Below are 22,101 nucleotides of genomic sequence, written 5' to 3'. Positions count from 1 at the left end.
TATAGAAACCCACTGCCTCCTCTTGCTTTTGGGACGTTTGGACCTCGTCGTTGATGATTGTGCTCCCACACACCTGGGAATACTCTCAATATGCCCCAACCATCTAATGGCAAGTCGTCTGGCACGGCTTCAGAACCCATGATGGCGGACAACGATCGCGGGCTCGATACCAAAGCGGAGGTGGAGGTCAGTGGGCGCGAGATCAATCCCGCCGACTCTACCACTTCAAGATTCTCAGACCGCGACCCGGTCGAGGACTTGAAAGAGAGGCTCTCGCAATGGGGTGAGTCAAGTGTCTATCATGGCTATGATGATGAAGATGAGCAAGGGTCCGAACATGAACTTCTCTTAGATCCGAACCTGCCCGAAGAGTACGAGACGAGGATTCGTAAGGCGGCGTTGACACCAACCGAAGAGGTCGATGATGAGCTGGCTATGAAGAGGGAGGAGGAGGAGGACTCACCGTATGCCGAAGTACGCGCTGCCGTTCGCAACTACGACGAAGACATCCCGTGCAACACCATTCGAGCCTGGACTATTGGTCTCTTGTTGGTCACCCTCGGTGCCTCGATGAACACGCTGTTCTCATTACGACAGCCTTCGATCGGTCTCGGCCCCCTAATTGCGCAGATCATTGCATGGCCTATCGGTCAGGGTTGGGCCAAGGTGATGCCCACGAAGCAGTTCAAGACTTTCGGCATCAAGTGGAGTTTGAACCCTGGCCCTTTCAACATCAAGGAACACTCCATCATCGTCGTGATGGCTGGCGTGTCCTTCTCGGTTGCCTACGCTACCGACATTATCCTGGCCCAGTTGGTGTTCTACAAGCAGGACTTTGGCATCGTTTTTCAGCTGCTGCTCACGATTTCGACCCAGTCGCTGGGCTACGGAATCGCCGGCATCATGCGAAAGTTCCTCGGTGCGTACTCATCAGACAGCTAAGGTTTAGGTTTGCTAACTTCACTGCCAGTCTATCCGGCTGCTATGATCTGGCCCGGGAACCTGGTCTCCGTCACACTGATGAACGCCATGTACGAGACGAATGACAGGCCCGATCCCACCTTCATTGGCGGCAGCATGCCCCGATACAAGTGGTTCGGATATATCGTTTTGGGCTCATTCTGCTACTACTGGATTCCAGGCTTCCTTGCCCAGTTCCTCAGTATCATGGCGTTTGCCACTTGGATCGCCCCGAACAACGTCATTGTCAACCAGCTATTCGGCGGTACGAGCGGTCTGTCCCTGTTGCCATTGACCCTCGACTGGACTCAGATTTCCGGATTCGTTGGTTCTCCGCTCATCCCCCCATGGCACGCCATTGCCAATACCCTTATCGGCGTCGTCACCTTCTTCATCATCGGCTGCTCAGCCTTCCACTACAGCGGTGTGTGGTATGCTCAGTTCCTGCCCATGAGTGATTCGGGCACGTATGACAATACCGGCAACCCGTACAACACGTCTCGCATTCTGACCCCTCAGCTCACGCTGAACGAGGAGGCGTACAAGAATTACTCGCCCCTGTTCATTAGCACCACGTTCGCCATGTCGTACGGGCTGTCGTTCGCTGCGATCGCTTCCCTGATCGTCTACACCTACCTGCACAACGGAAAGCAGATTTGGGCCCAGTATAGAAACAGCAACAAGGAGACGCCCGATATTCACATGAAGCTCATGAAGAAGTACAAGGAAGCGCCGACTTGGTGGTACATGGGTCTGTTCGTGATTGTGAGTAATCCCCTGACCATGGGTTCACCCCATACTGACTCAGATTCAGATGCTTGGTCTCGGTTTCGTAACCGTCCTGCACTATCCGACCAACCTCACGTGGTGGGCCTTCCTTTTGGCGGTGGCCATCTCCTTCGGCTTTTCGCTGCCCATCGGCATCATTCAGGCTGTCACCAACAACCAGATCGGTCTGAACGTTTTGACGGAGTTCATCTACGGTTACATTCAACCCGGACGACCTCTGGCGCTCATGATGTGAGAAACTCTGTTCTACCCGACTCAAACGATTCCGCGTACTGACAAGTGGTACAGTTTCAAGACCTTTGGCTACATCACCATGTCTCAGTCTCTCAGCTTCGTCTCTGACTTGAAGTTTGGCCACTACATGAAGATCCCGCCAAGGACCATGTTCATGTGCCAGGTCGTCGCAACGACGTTCTCCTGCTTCATTCAGATCGCCGTGCTCAATGCCGCGTTGAAAAATATCCCCGACGTCTGCACGCCGCACCAGGAGAATAAGTTCTCTTGCCCAGGCGGTCGCGTCTTCTTTGCCGGTACGTCCTATCTACCCCCGGAATTATGGCTCCTGTACCATGTTACTGACACCTTGTCCAGCCTCCGTGATTTGGGGTCTCATCGGTCCCGCCCGCATGTTCTCCCCGGGTCAGGTCTACTCAGGCCTCTTCATCTTCTTCGGCCTCGGCGCAGTCCTCCCCGTGATCTTCTACTTCGCCGCCCGCAAGTGGCCAAAGTCACCCATCAAGTACCTCATGGCGCCCCTCATCTTCGGTGGCGCTGGATCCATTCCCCCAGCGACACCCCTCAACTACCTCTCCTGGGGCGTCGTCGGCTACATTTTCCAGCAGTACATCCGCAAGAAGCATTTCGGCTGGTGGTCGCGCCTCAACTACCTCACCTCATCCGGCCTCGACCTCGGCCTGGCGCTCGCCACGCTCGTCATCTTCTTGGCCTTCACGCTCAACAAGATTGAGCCGCCTAAATGGTGGGGTAACGACATTGTTACTGCGACTATGGATGCGCAGGGCACGGCCATCCAGGCCACGCCCGCTCCTGGAACAAAGTTTGGTCCGGCAAGCTGGTAAATATCGACAACAACGGCGTCACAACGGTATGAAAAGGGGCTTTGTATCACTAAAGAGCCGCGAAACACGGGGAACACAAAGAAAGGCAAATGCCATGTCTTTTCCTCATAACTTTTCCCATTTTTGTAGGCGCCTATTTGGAAAGACCTGGAGAATTTAGGATTGGATGGCTAAATGGGTAGAAGGTCTGGTTACCACGATATTAAGGATGGATTATTTACTGTGTATACTCTCTATTTCACGCGATATTAGCCTAATCTCTACTTTTCGCGTTCCTTTACGAAAAGGCCAATAGCCGCAGACAAGTGAAATGTGGTATAATAGCGACGTTGTAGTCTTCCGTGCTTAATTCTTCTACCTCAACCAGACCACAAGAGAACAGCTCTTTATGGGAACACACGATGAACTAACCATGTCGTCGTTCCACAAGAGGCCCCAACCATTGACACCAATGCTCGATAGAAGATGATGTATGGGATTATTTGTTATTCGCATACTACAGGTATGCGTCTCAGCCCTGAACTACGCCCCAATGGCTCTTTCTCAACAATAATAACAACAATGCTGTCTTGCAGACACCGACGCTGGGAAGCCAAAGTTTCCATTCCAGAGAATTCTGATCCACCAACGACACACCCTGCAGAAGCGTAGCCAATGTCCTGAAGCGGGCTGCGCCCCGACGCCTCCAGACACGAAATCGAACCACCCAGGCCGCCGCAACTCGGCCGTCGTGTAATTGGACAACACCATGATTACGGCACGGCTGCAGACATGCAATCCGTTCTCTGGAGGCATTCCAGGAGTCGGACCCAAATGCAGACAGGCTCATCATTCCAAACCCGCGAGGCAAACGCGCAAAATCTCGCATCCTCTCTTCGGTTTGTCGAGGATCTATCCTTCTTAGTGGATGGCCCCCTCGCAAGCTCACCCCTCCTCTCCCCCTATTTCTCGCGCAAACCCACCACCTTGGCGTGGGGATTACAAAAAACCGATTTTTGACGGGTGGGATCCGGGAAGGATCCGGATGTGCGCGTGTGAGCGCGGCGGTGCATTGTTCGTTGGCGCTAACGGCTCGGGGGTCGAGGGCCGCCGGGGCCGTCGGTGGAGAACCTTACGGGGGCATCCGGACGGTCGGGCGGGGCGGACGATACTCGCATGGGCCGACGTTGCAGTCGAGGACAACAACCTGGAAGAGTGGGACCAATTTTTTGTTTTGCCGTTGAGTTGAGTGGGTGAGTGGGCTTTGTCGGGGGCGAAAAAATTCTAGCGAGAATGGAGCCCGGTCGTTTCAGTGGGGTTTATTACCCATAGTTTGAGTACACTACGGAGTATTGTTTCCTGTAAGGAGATCCCTTTTTTTTTTTTTTTTTTTTCCTTCCAGGTCTGTGCCTGATTTCAGAAAGCGTGCCGCCTGTTCCAAGGAAAGAAGGCGTAATGTCGTCGTCGTGTGTCTGAACGAGCGCCAAGACGATCTTCGTGTCATTGGGAACGAGGTCAGGTATATTGCCAAGGGCCCAAGACAGAGAGAGAGGACTGCAAGTGCCAATGGCGCAATGCGAAATACCGGCCGGACGCGTGGAATCGCTACCTCGTCTCTCGGCAGGCACGAGTATCCGTACATTACGAACCACACGCAGACAAGCTTTGCAATGTGGGCGTCGGTAACAGTAGCTTCTTCGGGAGCCCAAGAGCCGCAGGTCCCCAGTATTTTCCAATCCTTGTTTTTGTTGGCTGCCGTTTATGCCAGTGTCGTATTATCCCAACTCGATGATCGCCACCAACGCATCGCCCTTTGCAACCGGCGGCAACCATCGGCGAATTGGCCGGGCAGACTACCTAATCCCCCCCCCCCATCTCTGTCTCCCCTCCCGTGCCTGCAAGAGCCACGCGCAAACACAACCTGGCATTGACCTTACCAAGACACGATCCCAGGTAGCCCTCGGCCGAGTGTTCCCGGCGGCAGGCAACGACGGCCGCGGCGGCCACGATGATGCGGTCTAAAGCGATGCAACTTCGGCCCAGCCACGTTTTCCCACTTTATTTCGACTTTCCGTCTGTATGAACGAGATCAGATCGGGTTTAATAAACCCCCTTGCATTGCAGATTGCCCATCTCCGGTTATCCCTCTTTTCTAGAATCCTGGAAAAGCTTGCTTTTCTTCTTCTTGGTCCTGTTTTTTTTTTCCCTCCTTGGTCCCTCGACTCCACGTCGGTATGCACAGATCGTACGAAGAATTATAGGGCCGAGACTTTTTTTTTGAACTCGGTGTCACTGATCACGGATTCGTCGTTGGACGATTGGACTGTTCAACAGTCTCACACGGTCACACCGGCCCCCCCTCCCCCTCACTGCCAACGCCCAGAACGGGCTAGGTATCCGCTGATAGCTCGACTGGACCCCCGAACTGAATAGTGCGTGAGGCTATCAGTCGCGCGCGGCTCGCTAGTCACTGGCGGAGGAGCTTATTTGCCCTACCCATATCTGGGATGACACTCTCACCGAACTTTCGCTCACTATGCGAATCCCGCGAGAACCCCCTTGCGTATTGTCTTCCCAACTGTCTCGCCGCAAAATATGGGAATGGAGAACAAGCAGCAAGTGAAAAGAAGAGAGGCTGAGAGGGGGAGAGGTTGGCGACAAGACAGGTGATGGCGTCAATTAGGGGCGGCCGCGATTCGTCTCCGCCGTCGCTGATCTTTCGCGGGTCCTCGGCCCCAAGTGAACTGCCCGACATCAACGGCAGTCGCAGCATTCAGCAACGCCGGCCGCGCGCGGCGGAAATGAGACCACGAGCCTAGCCACCCGTCTCATGTCACGTCCGCCCTAGGTAGTGTTGGATTTCTCGCGCAGTGAATGAATGCTGCAGGACTAAACGCAACTGGCACCACGCGTTAACCTCTTCGTCCCCGCGGACGCCGCCGAGATACTGTGGCGGCCATGCTCTTCACTGGGACCGTTGCAAGTTTGCTCCCAAGCCGGCCCATCAGCATAGTTTGAATCCACACTAGAGATACCAAAGATTATGTGCATTTTCGGCCTCGCCAAGCCATGGATGGGAGAGGGGGAAAGGGGGGGCCCCGAACCGGCCGCCGCGGACTTCTGACGACGGGTTGGTCAGTCAGTAGAGTAGCACCGCTTGCCTTTTCCCCCATACACTTCTTTTGAGTTTCCCCGTAGGACCTAGCCACTATGATCACTTTTCCCCCGAAAACGAAAGAGAGAGCCTAGCTCCGCCGCTGAGAGAGGAGCTGCATCGAGGCCCGTCGATCAACTCCCCGTTCCCTGTCCTGGTTCCTTTACTCGATGTCAGATGATCAATGTATCGGACTTTGGAACCCGGACGAAACGCTTTCCATCTTCGGAGAGTAGCCATGGCGGAACGAAACCGCCGAATGCCGAGAGAAAAGAGTCCTCTATACTTCATACCTTGAGATACCGGCCTACGCCCATACACAAATCCCGTTACGGAGAGATGGATCCCTGACAGACTTGACCCGGCGTCCAGCGCTGCCCTCCACGGGGACGGCTCTTCGCCGGCGGCCCGAAAGTTGACGTACGACCCGACCTTTACCCACGGGGTTCATCGCCGCCAACCCCCCGCCTCGCTCAAACTATGCCTCCACGACTTTTCGAGAGGGAACTCGACCTCAACGTCGGCACAGTGGACGGCATATGTTCCAAATGGCTGGTAACTTTCTCTCGGAACCACCATCTTTTTCGAGACACAAACATATACACACACACTGCTTTGGGTGGTCGTCACTAGCATCTCTAACCATCTAGAAAAACGAAGCCGATTAGAGATCCTCCACCTCTCGGAACGAAACCCAGCTTCTCTGCGACATCCTCGACCTCGGGTCCCTCGTCGACGAAACGAAAGAACCTCGAAGCAGCTCCACCAGAAACCCATTACCAGCCCTTCCTCCCCTCCCGACTCTAAGCCCCCCTTCCACCTCGTCCACCATCTTCGGCCAACCTCCACACCACGAAAATGATCTTCCTAAACAGCATCTCCATCGTCTCCTCCTCCCAACCCCACCGAGAATCGCCAGCCGACGTAGCTTTCCAAAGGCAATAACGGCATATCCTCGCCTACGACTCGTTCCATGATGCCAAGAAAGGTACCTTTGCGGAACAAAAACATTCCCGAAGCGGCGGATGGCACGGCGAGGTACCATCTAGAGTTATGGCTATATGGACATCGCGGAAGGGAGATACCTGCCGGTTCAAGGGAGCAAGTAAGTAATCGCTCGCAGGTTAAGGTCAAGTGAACAGTAGTAAGGGTTTCCAAGTCTATTTTGTATCGGCTGCGGTGTGTCTCGCAGTCGAACCGGCCCCCCCTTAATGATGAACAAAGTCATGAATGATCCGATCCAACCCCCCACCGTAACTATTATTGTAGTTAGACATGTGATTCAGCATCCAGTAGCTGAACTGTGGGAGATAACATCAACCCTTTGGTATTCTCTGTCCCAATGCAGGCCTTTTTCTTTTGGTACTCCGCTTCACTTTGTTGCTTGGCATTATCCGTCCTTTTCCCTTGTCTCCGACTTCTATCACCGCGGCCGATGTTCCGGCCTTCTCTACCAGTACAGTACAGTATTTATCCAAGTGCCTAGTCCGATCCGAACCGAGTCCAAAGTCAATATGACGTATGAACATACATTTGGTCCCTCCTTCTAAATTTTGTTAAAAAAAAATTGGAAAAGGTGGTAGCCTTCCTCCTCGTTATCCTCCGGGTATCGTTGCGTCCTTTCGCTGCATTCCTCCTACCAAATCCACTTTTATGTGCCCCAGGCTTGATTCGACAGGGGTCAACCCGTTAGCCGTGTCCTAGCCACCTGCCTAGACATGGAGCTGGTGAAAATATCCGCTGCAAGCAAGCGGTAAACCCATTTCCCCGAGCTGCGTGCAAATGCTTCCAGCGTTACCCATACTAAGAGTACTCTGCCGGAACGTACATTGGTACACTTGGAGCTGTGAACCCCGGAGGCCCGGCCGCCGGCACTGCAGCACCATTAGGACCACCAGGCCCGACGTAGTTAGCAAAGCCTTGAAACCGCTGCTGGCCGGGGGCTTGCGCAGAAAATACAGGGGCGTTCGTAGTTGGAGCCGCAACAGCGGCTACGGCAACGGGAAGAGTCCCGACGGCGGCTGGCACCGCTGTCCCCGAAGCGAGGGACCCTCTAGGTCCCGCGTTTGGCACGGCCGACCAACCCCAGAGCTGGTCGAACTCGAGCTCTCCATCAGCCGTGTCCGAGTCGCCGCCCATTCGCGCGCTTTGGTCGCCCTGTGACATGCTGGGGGTGCTCCCCGCCGGCGAGACGCCGGCTGACGCGCCTGTAGGCGTGTGAAAGCTGTGATCCGTCTTCATTGACAGCGGCGGTGGTGCCATTGCCTTGACGGCGTTTCCTGTTGTGCCCGTCGTGGTAGCAGCAAACGAGTTCTTGCGAGAGGGCTTGAAGATCGTGCCGATGGGGTCGTTGAGGGATGTTGGGGATAGCGTCGGGGGTGCGGGCATCGCCGGCTGCTCCGTCTTCTTCTGTTGTAATTCGTAGATGACGTTGCGGAACGATGTGAGGATGAAGAGGAGCCGGGCAGCCTGCGGGTCGCTGGTGGCGCAGTAGCGCATGATAGCAATGGTATTAGATATTGAGGTAGCGTAGGTCGGGTTGGCGTATATCGACGCGAACTCATTGCTCAAGATGACGAGTGATGCGGCGAAGAGGAAGTACCTGCGAGAAAATGTCAGCATTGTGCACTCTGTAGCTCAGAAACAAAGTTACGTACAAAACAAAGGGATTTCGTTGAGGGAGGTAGTTGCTCTCGAACGCCTTTTGTACGTAGATGATGGTCTGATTGGAAGCGTGCAAGCATGCCTCGCAGTACTTGGACATGCGGTTGATCCATCGGGGAACTGGGAGAGCGAGACCGCTTCGCTCGCCGTGAACTTTGCTCAAAAGACATAGGAAAAATGGCCGCGTCAGTAAGAGGATGGAGTGGCTGTACAAGAGGTTGACATGGAGAGCCGCGATGCCGTGCGCGGGGTTGTTGGGATCGGCGGCCACCCGGCCACCCGCCAATTCGGGACTGAGGGTAGTGTACCAGCTGTTGCACTGCTCCCAGATCTCTTGAGCGAGGCGGACTGATATTCGCCTTCGGGCGTAGATCTTTTTGAGAATCTGCCCAACGATTCGACAAGACCGCACGGCAGCATCAAGTCCATCGGCGGGGTCCGTAACGCGGATCAACTCCCCTTGAGGGTTCTTTTCAAACAGTAAAAGCGCATCCGCAGAGCACTCCTCTTCGTCAATGGCGACTGGCCGGCCGAGTGACGCGGCAAGAAACCGATCGAGAACGAATAGACTTCTCCAGAGGTTGCGACGGAGCCGAATCTCGTCCCCGTTGAAAATGAAGTGGTTCTCGTGGACCCTGTGTAGGCCAAGCGCGAAGCCAGAACGGACCGCCATTCCTAAGAACCCAAAGTTAGCTGCAACATGCCGCAAGAAGTGGATTGGTTCAACACTCACCAAAGTAAGCGTATGCTGCGTTGCGCTTGGATACCGCCAGCATATAAACAGCCATCAACGACAGTGCCTGCACAGACCAAAAATCTGCGTCTTCGAATCCGGAGATTGGGTCACCGAGAGCCTTAGCACTCCTGAAGAAGAGCTCCGCGCGGTCATATTGACTTGCTCGTAGCTTTTTGAAAATCACGTCTCCTTTGCTGCCGGGAAGTGGCGTGCCCAAGACAGTGCCGATGGCAAAGGTCAAGTGCAACAAGCAGAGGAAAGAAGATTGCGCTGCCAAAGGGTCCGTGTAGCATGCTTCCACGGACTTTTCAAACGCTTCCCTGTTGAAGACCTCGATCAAGCCGTGGGTCTGTCGCAAGTTAGCAAACAAGTCTTGTCAGAGTCGCGCGAGGTAGTCAGGAGGTCCGCGTACATTTGTAAAGAAGGAGTCGAGCAGCGCGTTGGCTGTATCCCTGTCGGGTAGAATATGCGGCGGTCGAATGTTCGTCGGAATAGCGCTCGTAGCCTCCATTATCTTGTGGCGGCTAGGATCCATGGTAAAGTCGCTGGGCCCAACGCTCGCCTCGACAATCATTCGTATGAGCTGTAAATAGGCTAATGAGGCTGAGTCGCCCACGTAGACTGATTGTATGGTTAGCAGTTAGAACAATGCAATGCTCTGGCATGGGACCATACGGAGTCTGCCTGTAGGATCCTGCAACATTCTGGTGGATTGCATGAGCGAAGTTTCTTCGTCAGGTCCTGAGGCCGTGCTGTGCCTGGAGCGGATATCAAACTCGCGGTCTGCTGCCAACATATCATGGTCCTGTTCAATGGATGGCTTGACGTCGAACCCTGATGCTGCTTTCGTTTCTTTGACTGGTTGATGAGGCCTCGAGTCCCATGGCGTCGTGGCCGCCGCGGGGCTCTCGGACGTGAGGGACCCATCTGGGGCGGTTGGCTTCACCGTCGGTAGTTCTTCGATATTGCGACGCTTTGAAGGAGAAGCCAATTGGTCCGGGGTGGTCTGCTCGGAGCCATTGTTTGTTGTGTATGTACACTGCAGACTCCTCTTGGTACAGGTGCCGCATGGGCGAGCACCGTTGCACTGTCAGGTATCGGTCAGCGACTGGAAGTGACTTGGCGACTAACGTGATGCGGGAGGGGAACGGCCAATGTCTCGAAAAGTTACAACAGGCTAGCACTTGCCGAGCCTGAGGTCATTCACGTAGGCCGGGATGCGGTGTACACGAGACCAGCAACGCGATAACCCGTTGTAGATCGAGACTGGGGCGCTTTATGGGATGAACCAATGATCCTGGGAATTCTGTGACCAGATCGTCGGGTTGCCCACCATGGCATACCCAGACGAGGGGCACCCCGGATCCCGACGAGATGCCCCGGTTAAGGGTCCAGCAATGATTGCAAAATGTGCTGCGAGAAACACCTCGGAAAACAGATGAAGAATGGTGTACATGGATGCCAACCATCCACTTTGATGGAACGGACCTAGTTGGCAACGTAACATTGACAATCAAGGCAAAGAGGGGAGCTCCACGGGTAGGCACGATAAAAGTGTATTTTTGGTCGAATTGTGAGGCCACGATCAACGTGACTGGAGGATTCCTCGCTATATCGGACCGGATAATTGCCCAACAAGAGATAGTCCCCGGCACATGAGCTAGGTATCGATTGATGGGCAAACAGAACTCCCATTCATGGTCATGGGAACGGGGTTGGTTTTTTTTTTTTTTTTTTTTTGGTTTTTTGTTTTTTCGGGCACCTGGCCAAGGCGCGGGCGCGGGAACGGTGGTGGTAGGGCAGGCTGTTTGTGGGGGGGCGGGGGGGGGGGTGGTGGGGGGGGGGGGGGGGGGGTGGGGGTTTTTTTTTTTTTTTTTTTTTTTTTGGTTTTTTGGTTTTTCAGGCAACTAGCCAAGACCGGCGCGAGGAAATGGTGGGGATAGGGCAAGACGTTTTGGCAGCGGCCCGGAGGGGACTGAGTATGCTGGCACTGAGAGCACTAACAAGAAGACAGTTTGGGTAAAAAAAAATATCATGGACTGGGGGAGCGGGAAGGTCCAGGTGGGAAGGAAAGGAAACAAAAGATGACGATGTTATTGATCTGCCAGGATGGGAGTTGGGCTCTGCCACAAGAGAGAAACAAAACGAGTGCTCTCTGAGGTACGAGGGGAATGGGGAAATGGGGAGCTTACCTTTTGCTTCCGGCGCTTACACGTGTCACAAGCCTGTGCAGTCCGTTGGCGTTTGTCCTCTGGGACCTTGGGTCGGGTCATTGTCGAGGATGGTGATGCAACAGCCGATCGTCCATGGACCCTGGATGATTCCCGTTATCCGACGAGACGACGATGTGGAGTTGGGGGTAGGAGCAGCAGCGGCCGCAGCACCACCAAGTCAGTCGAAACGGCGGGGAGGGCGGGGGAAGGCGGAAACTGGGCGGGAGTCTTGTCGAGGGTCTACAGGTGACTGTGACTATACTGGCGCTTTCAGAAAGTGGACTGTAGAGAGACGGATAGCAGCAGACAGCAGATACGGATAGGCATGCTCATGCTTCCCTCTCACTGCAGTAAGTTGAGTGACGGGCGAGGGCAGCGGGTAGGAGATGAGGGTGCGGAAGCCGCAGCCGCAAAGATGGTTCCGTGCTCTGCCCCCGGGGGCGGGAAGCTAGTAAGGGTCGGTTCTTCAAGCAAGCTTTTCTGACATGTTCCGACGACAGACAAGCAAGCTGGCTGGCTGGCTGGCTGGGCGATGATGGGCGGCGAGAACAACCGCAAGTGGGGAAGCTTGGGCTTTCGGGTATGGGGGCGGTTGCTTTAAAGAGCAATACCTCGAGGTACGGGATAATGAGATGTGACGTGGGAAGCAGCAGATCTCAACTTGTGTTATGCCGCGCGCCGCGTTGGCTCGCTGCGGGTGGGCAGGATAGGACGGAATAGGGCAGGACAGGACAGGACCGGTTGGATGGTATGGGAAGGTGATGGAGGGAACTGCCGTTGCGGCAGGCGGATATCGGCGATCGCGGGGGGGGGGGGGGGGGGGGGGGGGGGGGGGGGGGGGGGGGGGAGGAGGGACGGGGGAGGGAGGGGGGGGGGGGGGGGGGGGGGGGGGGTGGGGGGGGGGGGGGGGGGGGGGGGGCGTGGGGGGGGGGGGGGGGGGGGGGGGGGGGGGGGGCGGACGGACGGGGAGGAGAGAGACAAGTAGAGCAAGGCCGGACGAGGATGATGAAAGGATGGAGAGAAAGCATGGGCGGGTGAGGGAGGGAAGGGCGAGACTTTGATCGGATATGGGACAGACGGCTGGTCCAAGAGACTCTCAAAAATGGGCAAAGTACGAAAGTAGCGAAAGTACGCGCGCCTGTAACGCCCAACGCAAGTCAGGCCAGGTGAAGGGGACGGGGGAGTCGGAGGACTGGGGTGAGCGAGTTGGACTGGAGCCCTCGAGGAGCTGGGTCGTGGAGTCAAAGTCGAGCAGGCAGGCCAGGTCCAGGTGGTCAAGCTCGAGGCGAGTCGAGTCGAGTCGCGCAACGAGATGCTATGTGAAGCGGGGACCAAGAGGGTCAAGGATGCAGACCAGGGGGAAGGGGAGGGGGTGTGGGCCAGGCAGGATTCAGCTTAGAGCTAGGACCGCATTGTAGAGCAAGGGGGGGTTTCCTTCAAGACGGGAGCGATGGGAAATCCGGGCCCCCGTCATGTCGCCTGGATCAGGTAGGATTGGGAGAATTCAAGAGGGGCCCGAAGTCGCGTCAAGGGGGTGGGCGAACCAACATTGACTCACCTTTGTTCCTGTTCCTCTGAAGAAGGCCAGGAGACTCTACTGTCCCGTTCCAGCTGATCAGACAAGACCAGGTCCAGACCCAAAACGTCTTTGACGGGACAGCATGGGGGTCAATATGCCCATGTGGACGCTACCGGTATGTGCCTAGAGACAGCCGGAACGGCGCCGCCGGCTTATAAAACCCTTTAGTGCAGCGCGCAAGAGACGGAGATGATGGGCCATGCCGGCCGATTCAGTTTCCAGCGCCAGCTCCGACCCAACATCTCGAGGGAGGGAGGTTGAGTAACGAGAAGCTCGTCAAACTTGGACTTGCGCTGTGCATTGGCATGCATGACAAGTGGTGCTTCAATGATGAGAAATCCTCCTCGACGAAGCAGATCTCTGCCCCTTGCGCTTGACCTGAAGCTGGCATAAAGGTCCGATAGAAAAGTTGGCCTGGTCTAGCTTGGGATGACAGGGACGCATAGACGGTAAGGAGCTGTCAGAGCTGCGGCTCGTAATCTGCAGAGAATTCGGTGAGTGGTTGGATGAATTGAGCACAACATTCGACTGGGCGCAGCCGGGAAATGCCAGTGTCATGTCCTGAGAGGGAGACGGGGGGGAAAAACGTCCAAGACTATTCATGTGTGCGATGTGACGAAGTAGTCGTGTGCGACGCTATCCAAGGCACGTTTGATGAGGTTCAGTCTCCAGATGTAGCTGGCCCCATGTGCGTGGCACAGACATCTCGCAGATCTTCTTGCAGAGCTCATGCAGAGAAGAAGCATGGCATCCATCATGGAGCTGGATCAATGTTTTGCAATCCTCCAAAGCCAGTGGCGCCACCGCTCACTAGCGTTGGATGAGACATGCTCTCTCGATTAGCGGCAGCGGCCTGCCCTGTCACGCCTGTCTGCCATGGCCCATGCATAAGAGGCACTGGCTCAGCGTAGAGCGAGTGCCGGAGGTGTGGCTGGACCTTGGGAGGCCACGGCTCAGCCGAACCTCTTCGGGCTGGGCTGGGCTGGAATCTGATGGGCCCTTGGCGAGACTGAGCACACGAGACGGGCGAGGCTTGCAGAAGCGTGTCCCAGGCGTGAAACCATCATTCTTCTCCCTTTTGCCTGCGGCGATATCTCCGGGGATTTCCATCTCTCATCGGCGTAGGCGATCCCCGATTGAGACAACGCGATTCGACTGGAATGGTTCCGACAGCGTGGTAAGGAACCATCTCCCTCAAATTGAAAAACGTGCCATGCTTGCCTTTCGGAGGATCGCGCGTTGGCGCTGAATCGGCCAAGCACCTTGGTGGCATTCTCCACGGCTTTCTAGACCCTCATCTATCAGATCGTTGGCCACGGACGGACTTTTGCAATTGGCTTTGGTCAATGCGCTATTGAGGCGCTGCTATTGAAGCGCTAAAGACGGTCGTTTATCTGCCAGAATGAAGTCTAAAATGGCGATGACGGGAAGTGAAGAGTGCGACGTGAAGGTGCATCATACATTGGCGCACGAATGATGCTGATGGGATTTGGCGAAAAATCGACCGTGCAACGAATCGTGCAACGGGTGAAGAATGAATGCATCAATGAAATGTCTCGATGGTTGTTGATTGGGAAGTGCGGAGAAGAAGAGTGTTGTAACTGCCTAGTACCTTGGGTGCGCAAGGCAGGAATAATTGGCATGGGCAGAGTGCCAGGGCTAAGGTACGTGTGCGATGCCCTTCCTTCCCTGCCTTTTTGGTTCAACAATGCTCCTTCTGCAATCGGAGCCTGGTTGCAACTTCCCCCCTTTGTCCGGCGCCGCCCTTCCTGTCTTCCGGAAGCGAAACTGGGTCGGAAGGAGCTGCGCCCGCGCCAAGGCCGGGCCGGCAGTGACGCAATGTCCAAACCCCCGTTCCGATGCAGTCGCAATTGGTCCCCAAAAAATGCCCGTAAGAGCAAGGACGTCTGTTCGTTTCGCCCGCACCCTATTGAATTCGTGGCTGCCGACTATCGGTTTTTTGTGTTCTTCTCTCACACTGGAAATCCGCAACTGTATCGCCGCATCATCGGATAGTGCATGACCTAAAGTCAAACCTGGATTATACCACACCGCAACGAGAAACTACCTACCCACCCAGACACAGCTCTTCATCACCTTCATCACGCGCACATCGTAGATACTCCACCCTGCACAACCACACATACTTATATTGCGCTCATCTCATTATGTCTTATTGAATCTTGTTCTAATCACATGGCTCTTTAGAAACTGGATGAAATCCGATAGATGTTCAGTCTGAACATGTTGCCACAGCCTTGACTTGCCTATCACAGCACAGCACTTGTCTTGCAGCTGTTGCGTGTTTTTTGTTTTCCTGGACGTGGCTGCATCCGTACATGAGGTGTTTTCCGCAAACAGTCATGGATGGATGCTGCGCTCACATATCATAGTCGTCATTTACTTGCCGCTTCCAGACCATCTGGTCTAACCCAATTCCATCTTCGTAGAACAATTCGGTTACCCTGCGCTTGGGACAATAAAATCTTAGTTATCAAACCACCATATCCGTCCCCCATCCCCCCACAGGTCGATGACCAAACCCGCCCAACGACTCATGCCGTTCACCAGGATATTGATGACACGCAAAGTGAGACCGGTCAAACTCTCCTGGACTCTTCACTATTTTCAAGTCGAGTGCAATGGTTAACGGTACAGCTCCAGCCTGACTATCTGGGGTAAGCTTCATCCACATTGCTCTCCCGCCCTGGTTTTTGGATCCCTTGCTTGCAGCCCCTGGCCCTCGTTGTTCAATGTGTACAAATCACCTGTGTTCTAATTTCCTAATTCGGTAATGCCGGCTGGGGTGGAATCCAGTTGACTACGTTGGTGCATGTCATCTGCACGATACTTTCCGATACTTTCTCCTGCAATGCCAAACTTACATTCCACTACCGCATGAATATCCGACCCATCCATGTAACTCGTTCTTGTCTTATCAGGTCGGCATTCACTCCATTGTGGAAACATTTTCCATATGCAATTTAAGCTGCCTCCTGCGTCTGCAGAGTGTGCTATACTCGCGGCAGGTCGCTTCTGTCGACATTTTTCATTCCCTTCAGGCCTTTGGTGCAGGCTCTATCATACAGTAATCCACCTTCCCAGTTACCGTATTTCTACCGCGGCATTTTCTCAACTATCAGGACTATTGCGATGCCATTCACGAGTTCCCGGCCTACTCTTTGCGAAGACATCCTCGGACGGAGGCTGTCAATTACAAAGTACGGTACTACGAACCCGGTCGATGGCTCGCTTACACCATTTCTCACACTCGTCCGTTGCGCCTTCTCGATGCTGCTTGTTGAATTGAACCACCCGGTGCTATGTCTACACTGTTCTGGCCAGGTCTTCGCTTGAAAGGAAGTGTATTGGACTCTAATTACTTGGCCGCGCTGCTGCCTAGTACCTGCAATTCTTTCCTGGCGCTCAAATCATCAGCCATGTGAAAAGGAATGTGGCTGGCATCATCTTCTTCAAGCCTTGCTCCCTTTCATGTAGTTGTGAACTCAAATAGCCAGTAGCCGGACACTCTTCTTTCCTTGAAAAGGCACCTTGAAAAGGCCACTAAAAGATTCAGCGTTCATCAAGGGACAACCCCAAACTAGTCTATTGTGAACGGTTCTGTAAGCCTCTCAGCCTTCTTATTTCCTGCATGCTATCTAACCGTAGCTCCTTCCTGAAGTTATCAAATCTCTTCCGCATACCAACCCCTCTCGACGCCACTAGAAGATGAAACTCTCTTCTCACGTCTCTTGAATGAACAAAAAGCAACGGCCTCCATTACAGCACTCGAAGGCATAGCGGCCGCCTCTATTACATACTTTCGGTACGGTTCCCAAGCAAAGAGGGACATCATATGCAATGTAGCCCACTCCAACTCGCTTCCAGATATCAGCTGATATTGCGATGGTTGACGGCATGGACAACGCCCACACCTTTCTCAAGTCCAAAAGTAGAGAATATACCTGGCCAGGTAGAACGCATTGTATCACGCCACACTCATACCTTGTATATACCGACTTGAGTCAAGTTTGATCCTGTCTATATCGGCGCCCTTTGGCTGACTTGTTTCATGCCGAGGAATCTGGCAAATACTACCACCTCCACGGGTCACCTGGGGCCAGCAGGGCTCTAGCAATAATCGAACCAGCCTCGTTCCATGGAGAGCTGCAGCTGATGCATCGTAATTAACGGGGCCGCAATATAAAGCTTTACCATGCAAACAGTTGGAGGAGGCGGACCCCACGGATGGGCCAACCGGCGTTTCTGTTCTCGAGGAGGATCATTACAAAGTAGAATGCGATTCCGTAATCAGCCTTGGTGTTCATAACCGATAAATCTTGCTTCATTCAAGATGTCGTCTCTCATGCGATCGCTGAGCACTGACTACCCCAGCTGCCGATTGAGCATTCTTCCAGTCTCGGGGTGGACGTGGCCAGCAGCAGACGGAATATGCACCTAAGCACCATCACTCTGCCTCGCCCCCATCATAAAAGCTTCGTACTCCCCTTAGGGCTTGTGATCATCATCTCATAACCCCTGACTGACCGTAGGCTTCCCTCTTTGTCGAAAACATGAGAGTAGGAGGCTGCTAGCTACGGGTCAGCTTCCCGCTCATTTCACCCACATCAAGCGGTGCCACTAGTGATGTAGACAATGTTGATTTCTGGCGGTGCCTGATTTTTGATACTGTCCAAGGGGTCCCGCAGAGCTTGGTAGTGCTGTTTTCCGTGGTGGCGGCCTTCGGTGTATATTTGGTGTTAAATCTCAGATGAGAGTAATGAAACTCCATGACAGAAGTAGCTGCACAACCAACCTCTTATGTTACAGGTGCGGCTTACTTTCTCTTGAGATGATTTGATAAAATTAGTCTTCATGTTTGATCGAGTAGTTTTCAGTCAGACTTGCTCTTTCGCAAATCCATTCTATAAAGAACTATGTGTTTATGTTTGTGAATGACTGAAGCTGGTTTGATTTTGAATCTCGATGTCCCACTCACGTTCTTGATCCACTGATGATGTAATCTCTGACGATTCATTCTGTCGTTTTTAGTGTCGTTTAAGCCCGACGAAGTTGTGTCAAAACCCGATGTTGTAGTTTCTTAGAGAGCGAAGTCGGCTTCATTTTGATAACCTGTTCCGTCAATATTAGTCGTTAAAGTAGAAGGGAACAACGACTTGAACAGGATCGCTATAAGGCTTGTTTACTAACTAGTGTGTGGATCAAGACGATGATTCATTCAAGAAGTGCCGTGAAAAGATCGGTGTAGAGTCTTTTAACCCTCAATATGGGACTCCAGCAGGTGACGTTCTGTCTTCATAGTGCTCGCTATATGAGGAAGGGCCTCAGATCTTGTCACGAGTTTCAGTTGTTTCTTTGTCGTCTGCCACTCATATCCAGCTATGGCAGATGTTCAACTTTTCAGCTAGATGATTAGAAAATACAGCAGAGAAAACAAACAAGCCTCAAATGTCTTGTTTGAGCCGAGGCCACAATTTGTAGTTGTTACGTCAATGTAAGCGGACCCCTGGGTGGCTCCGTTGGCCATTCACCTGAGTGATGGTTCTACGTGGTGTTTTTTTGTCTCAACGGTGGACATTTAGGCAAATGCTGCATTAAAAAGGCTTTCTGGAACATTGTAAATTGTAACAGTATCTCCGTATATGCTTCGATAATCGTTTCCAAGTCGCTGCCCTCGTCAGACTCGCTTTTGACAGACTTAAATAAGCATGGTATTGCCTTTAGGTATTTATTAGTAAAAGCAAGGTATACTCATGTAAAGTGCCTTGAGGGCTAGATGATGGAGGTAGTCAAGCGCTTTAAGAATCTCATGAGTGGGGTTGTCATTGACTTCTAGGTGACTATGAGATATTAGCCTGAGACGTAAACTGACATCGGTGAACCAGAGCCTCACAATAAGGTGACAAAAACTCTAATATTTTCAGCGCGCCGCTGCTGTTCCAGGAGAATTCACTTAATGTAAAGAAAAATGGGCGGCATGACTGATGCCTTAAGGGTCTTATCGTAGCCCCTAATAAATGATTTCATCTTCCTACAGCTCAAAAACGATGGTTTATCGCACAGCTAAGTCGATCACAAACAATTGCATTACGACGCTTTTACCAACCCCAGATAATGCGAGTAATTAGAAAGACAGTACTTTCTTCTTTTGCTTCGCGGTGCTCTCGAACTCGGAAAACAAGCTGAAGCATTTAGTTGCGCTTTTGAACACCGAACCTCGGCTTTCCATCAACTGCGGTGACTTAAGTTAGATACCATTCCATCGACGTTAACGAGTCTATAGGAAGTTTTCGACATGAAGACTTTTAGGATTTCATTTTTCTTCCCGAGGAAATTACGCAGAGGAGTAGAGGCGTTGTCAACCTAGAATATAATGCTTTTAACATGGGCCTATCACGCGTTTACTAGAACAAGCGCTATATGCTTGTTAGCCCTTCTTTGTTATGTGTTGTTGGCATGAGCTACTTCTCCATTTGACTGCTAAAAAAACTCATGGCTCTGACATGAAAATTCTTTTGCAAACAAGTGTGTCAAGGAACCCAGCGTCATTCTGTTTACGGATCATGATGGAGCAAGGAAGAGGTAGCGCCCCACTCAACGGGAGGATTCAGCACGTCTCACAAGAAAACCAAACTGAAGTTGGCTGGAGTATTGGATTTGTAGAAGGTCCACCCTACTGATTTCTTCTTTTCGTATTGGTTAGATCACTTTGGCGGCGGCGATTATGGCAGAGGTAGTTGAACGCCCTCCGTGGGTGTGAAATTCATTGTAGAACGGGGCGGGCGCCTTGGTGTTGGAGAGACAGACCATACTCTTTCTCCAGATGGGATATTGCACTGCTAAGCGCCATCTTATCACTGGCCGTGTCAGAATGGATTTACGGATAGGATCGTGCCCCAATGCACCTCAGCCGTCCCCTACCCCCCTTCCTGTACTATTATTCACGCCGGAATACCCATCAAGCAGGTACTCACAGAAAGCGTGGGTGAAAGATATTTTCCCTAAGCCACGAGATTTGGGATTACGGCTGCTAGAGAAGGCTGGCCAAGCGGGCATTCAACACAAAGCCAAAAGAAGATGTCCAAAATTGGCAACTTCCTCTCGCAGGACTATATGTGTTTGCGGAAACAAGCCACGCCCTGTCCCTTCCATGGTTGTTAGTTGAATACCGATTTTTTTCCGCAGGCACTTTGAGAAGCTAACTTCCTTCCCTAGGTAGGGAAACGTAGCCGTACTATAAGAAAGCTGCAGAGACAAGACTACTCGCGTGAGCGGAATAGATCTTCAAAGGATGCGACCACAAGCAATGAACCCTGAGTGAAGACCGTGAAGACTCCTTGACCGCTCTACAAACATTTCGCCCGGGATGCCCTCCAAAAATCAAAGAAAAGACCCAGCCAAGCGCCCACGTACAAGCTGGAGCCGCGACTGTATTCAATACATCATCTCAAGCAGCGCCATCCTCGGCAGACACATTCCCACAAACATGTTGCGACGACGCCATTTCAGCAGGACTTATCTTGCGAACCTATGTGTACCCAACCTCACACCCCTCCGTGATCATCACCCATGTTTGAGCCTAGGTATCGCTCTAACTTTCCTATTCCCGCAGAGATAAATCCAGAAAGAAGAAAGTCCCCTTGCACACTGGGAACACCCTGAAATCTCGCAGGCCTGCCCAAAGAAGTACTTCTGAAAGCCATGGATGTCATCGAAATGCAAAGGAGAGTTCCGGCCATCCTGAGCCAAACCTGTCTCAGAGATACAAAACCATCAGCCTAAGCAACTCTGAATCCATGGCTATTTAGACGTAAAAGTCGGGTGTATGTAAAGTGAACAGCCTCCCAACAGTGCTTACCTTGAGTGAGCGTAACATCAGCCACTCTACTCGAGAACTCATTCCCTGCATACGAATTGTCCGTCCATCTCCGCCCGTGTCAATGGCGTCATTGCTCCTAAGTTGCGGCTGAATGATAATCCATGCACCAGCATTCCCCATGTTTCATTCCCCATGTTTGTGTATTTCTGGAAGTCGGCCCACCGGGGGTCTGCGTCGTATAAGTTAGTCGTCAATATTTTGAGGAGCCAGCTCCGCACTCAACGCCGTTTGATCGATACGACGGAGGCCCTGACTACAACCTAACGTTTCACCATGGCCCAAGAAAACATGTTTAGTCAAAGTCTTTTGAGGGCTTAGCTGCAAGCGTTTAAGCTCCCGTTAGACCGGAAAGACTCAGTCAACCATCAAGATGGTGTTGAGCTGCTACGCATACTTCACATTGCAGCAAACAGAAAGGACGATTGTCAATGAAATATGCGTTTCGTCATGTATTAGAAGCCATCCACCAGCTTGTCGTATGGACAAGTATTCATCTACCATAACCAAACACACAATGCAATTCATGCGGGAAATTTTTCGTGCCCCATGAAACCAAAAATGACGAAAGCCACTCGACATATGTTTCCCGCCAACGCCAAATTCAAATCCACAATGTGAAAAGAAAACAAGTCTTGGGAGAAGAAAGAAGATGCCTACGCGCCCGATGCCACTCGCTTTTAACCCCTCCCATCCCCATGATGCCCGAGAGAGACCTCGTGTCGAGGTCGCGCTAAGAAACCATACAGACCGGAAAGCGACAAGATCTACTGTGGCCTTCTTCCATCTCAGGCGGTGCAATTTGTGTGAAAACGAAAATGCGGACACTGAAACACGATAACCGCCAAATAAAAACGCCTTGTACGCTATGCTCTACCATGCTGAAAAATAAGTGACGAATAACACAATGGTTGGAGGTGAACCCAATGTCCATGCTCGTGGCAATGCCAGGTGCAATGCTGCAGAAGGAGAATTCAAGAAAGCAGCCCAACGGTAGAATGGAACCTCAAGAGGGGGGTGGGGGTATCATGAAGGGTATCATGTGGAAAGG

At 52.8% G+C, this 22,101-nt stretch overlaps 4 protein-coding genes across 4 annotated transcripts; 1 reads left to right on the top strand and 3 right to left on the bottom strand.

Moving 5' to 3' along the window:
* Positions 1-90: 90 nt before the first annotated feature.
* On the top strand, positions 91-2,828 carry CORC01_02116 (OPT family small oligopeptide transporter; the record flags this gene model as incomplete). Its single annotated transcript, XM_022613768.1, has 5 exons — positions 91-919; positions 971-1,725; positions 1,775-1,980; positions 2,038-2,279; positions 2,341-2,828. The coding sequence occupies 5 exons, from the start codon at positions 91-93 to the stop codon at positions 2,826-2,828; spliced, it is 2,520 nt and encodes an 839-aa protein (XP_022479859.1).
* Positions 2,829-7,764: 4,936 nt separating this feature from the next.
* On the bottom strand, positions 7,765-10,697 carry CORC01_02115 (fungal specific transcription factor domain-containing protein; the record flags this gene model as incomplete). The annotated part of the gene is made up of 6 exons (XM_022613767.1): positions 7,765-8,563; positions 8,619-9,300; positions 9,359-9,710; positions 9,774-9,982; positions 10,037-10,448; positions 10,695-10,697. The coding sequence occupies 6 exons, from the start codon at positions 10,695-10,697 to the stop codon at positions 7,765-7,767; spliced, it is 2,457 nt and encodes an 818-aa protein (XP_022479858.1).
* Positions 10,698-13,477: 2,780 nt separating this feature from the next.
* On the bottom strand, positions 13,478-13,597 carry CORC01_02114 (uncharacterized protein; the record flags this gene model as incomplete). The annotated part of the gene is made up of 1 exon (XM_022613766.1): positions 13,478-13,597. The coding sequence occupies one exon, from the start codon at positions 13,595-13,597 to the stop codon at positions 13,478-13,480; it is 120 nt and encodes a 39-aa protein (XP_022479857.1).
* An 8,186-nt stretch (positions 13,598-21,783) lies between these two features.
* On the bottom strand, positions 21,784-21,984 carry CORC01_02113 (uncharacterized protein; the record flags this gene model as incomplete). The annotated part of the gene is made up of 1 exon (XM_022613765.1): positions 21,784-21,984. One exon carries the CDS (start codon positions 21,982-21,984, stop codon positions 21,784-21,786), a length of 201 nt encoding a protein of 66 aa, XP_022479856.1.
* Between the last annotated feature and the right edge of the window lie 117 nt (positions 21,985-22,101).

Source organism: Colletotrichum orchidophilum, assembly GCF_001831195.1.
Source record: "Colletotrichum orchidophilum strain IMI 309357 chromosome Unknown Scaffold_11.1, whole genome shotgun sequence".
In the NCBI taxonomy this organism is placed as follows: Eukaryota; Fungi; Ascomycota; class Sordariomycetes; order Glomerellales; family Glomerellaceae; genus Colletotrichum; species Colletotrichum orchidophilum.
The sequence above is the reverse complement of the archived record's forward strand: the minus strand, read 5'-3'. Positions and strand labels throughout refer to the sequence as shown.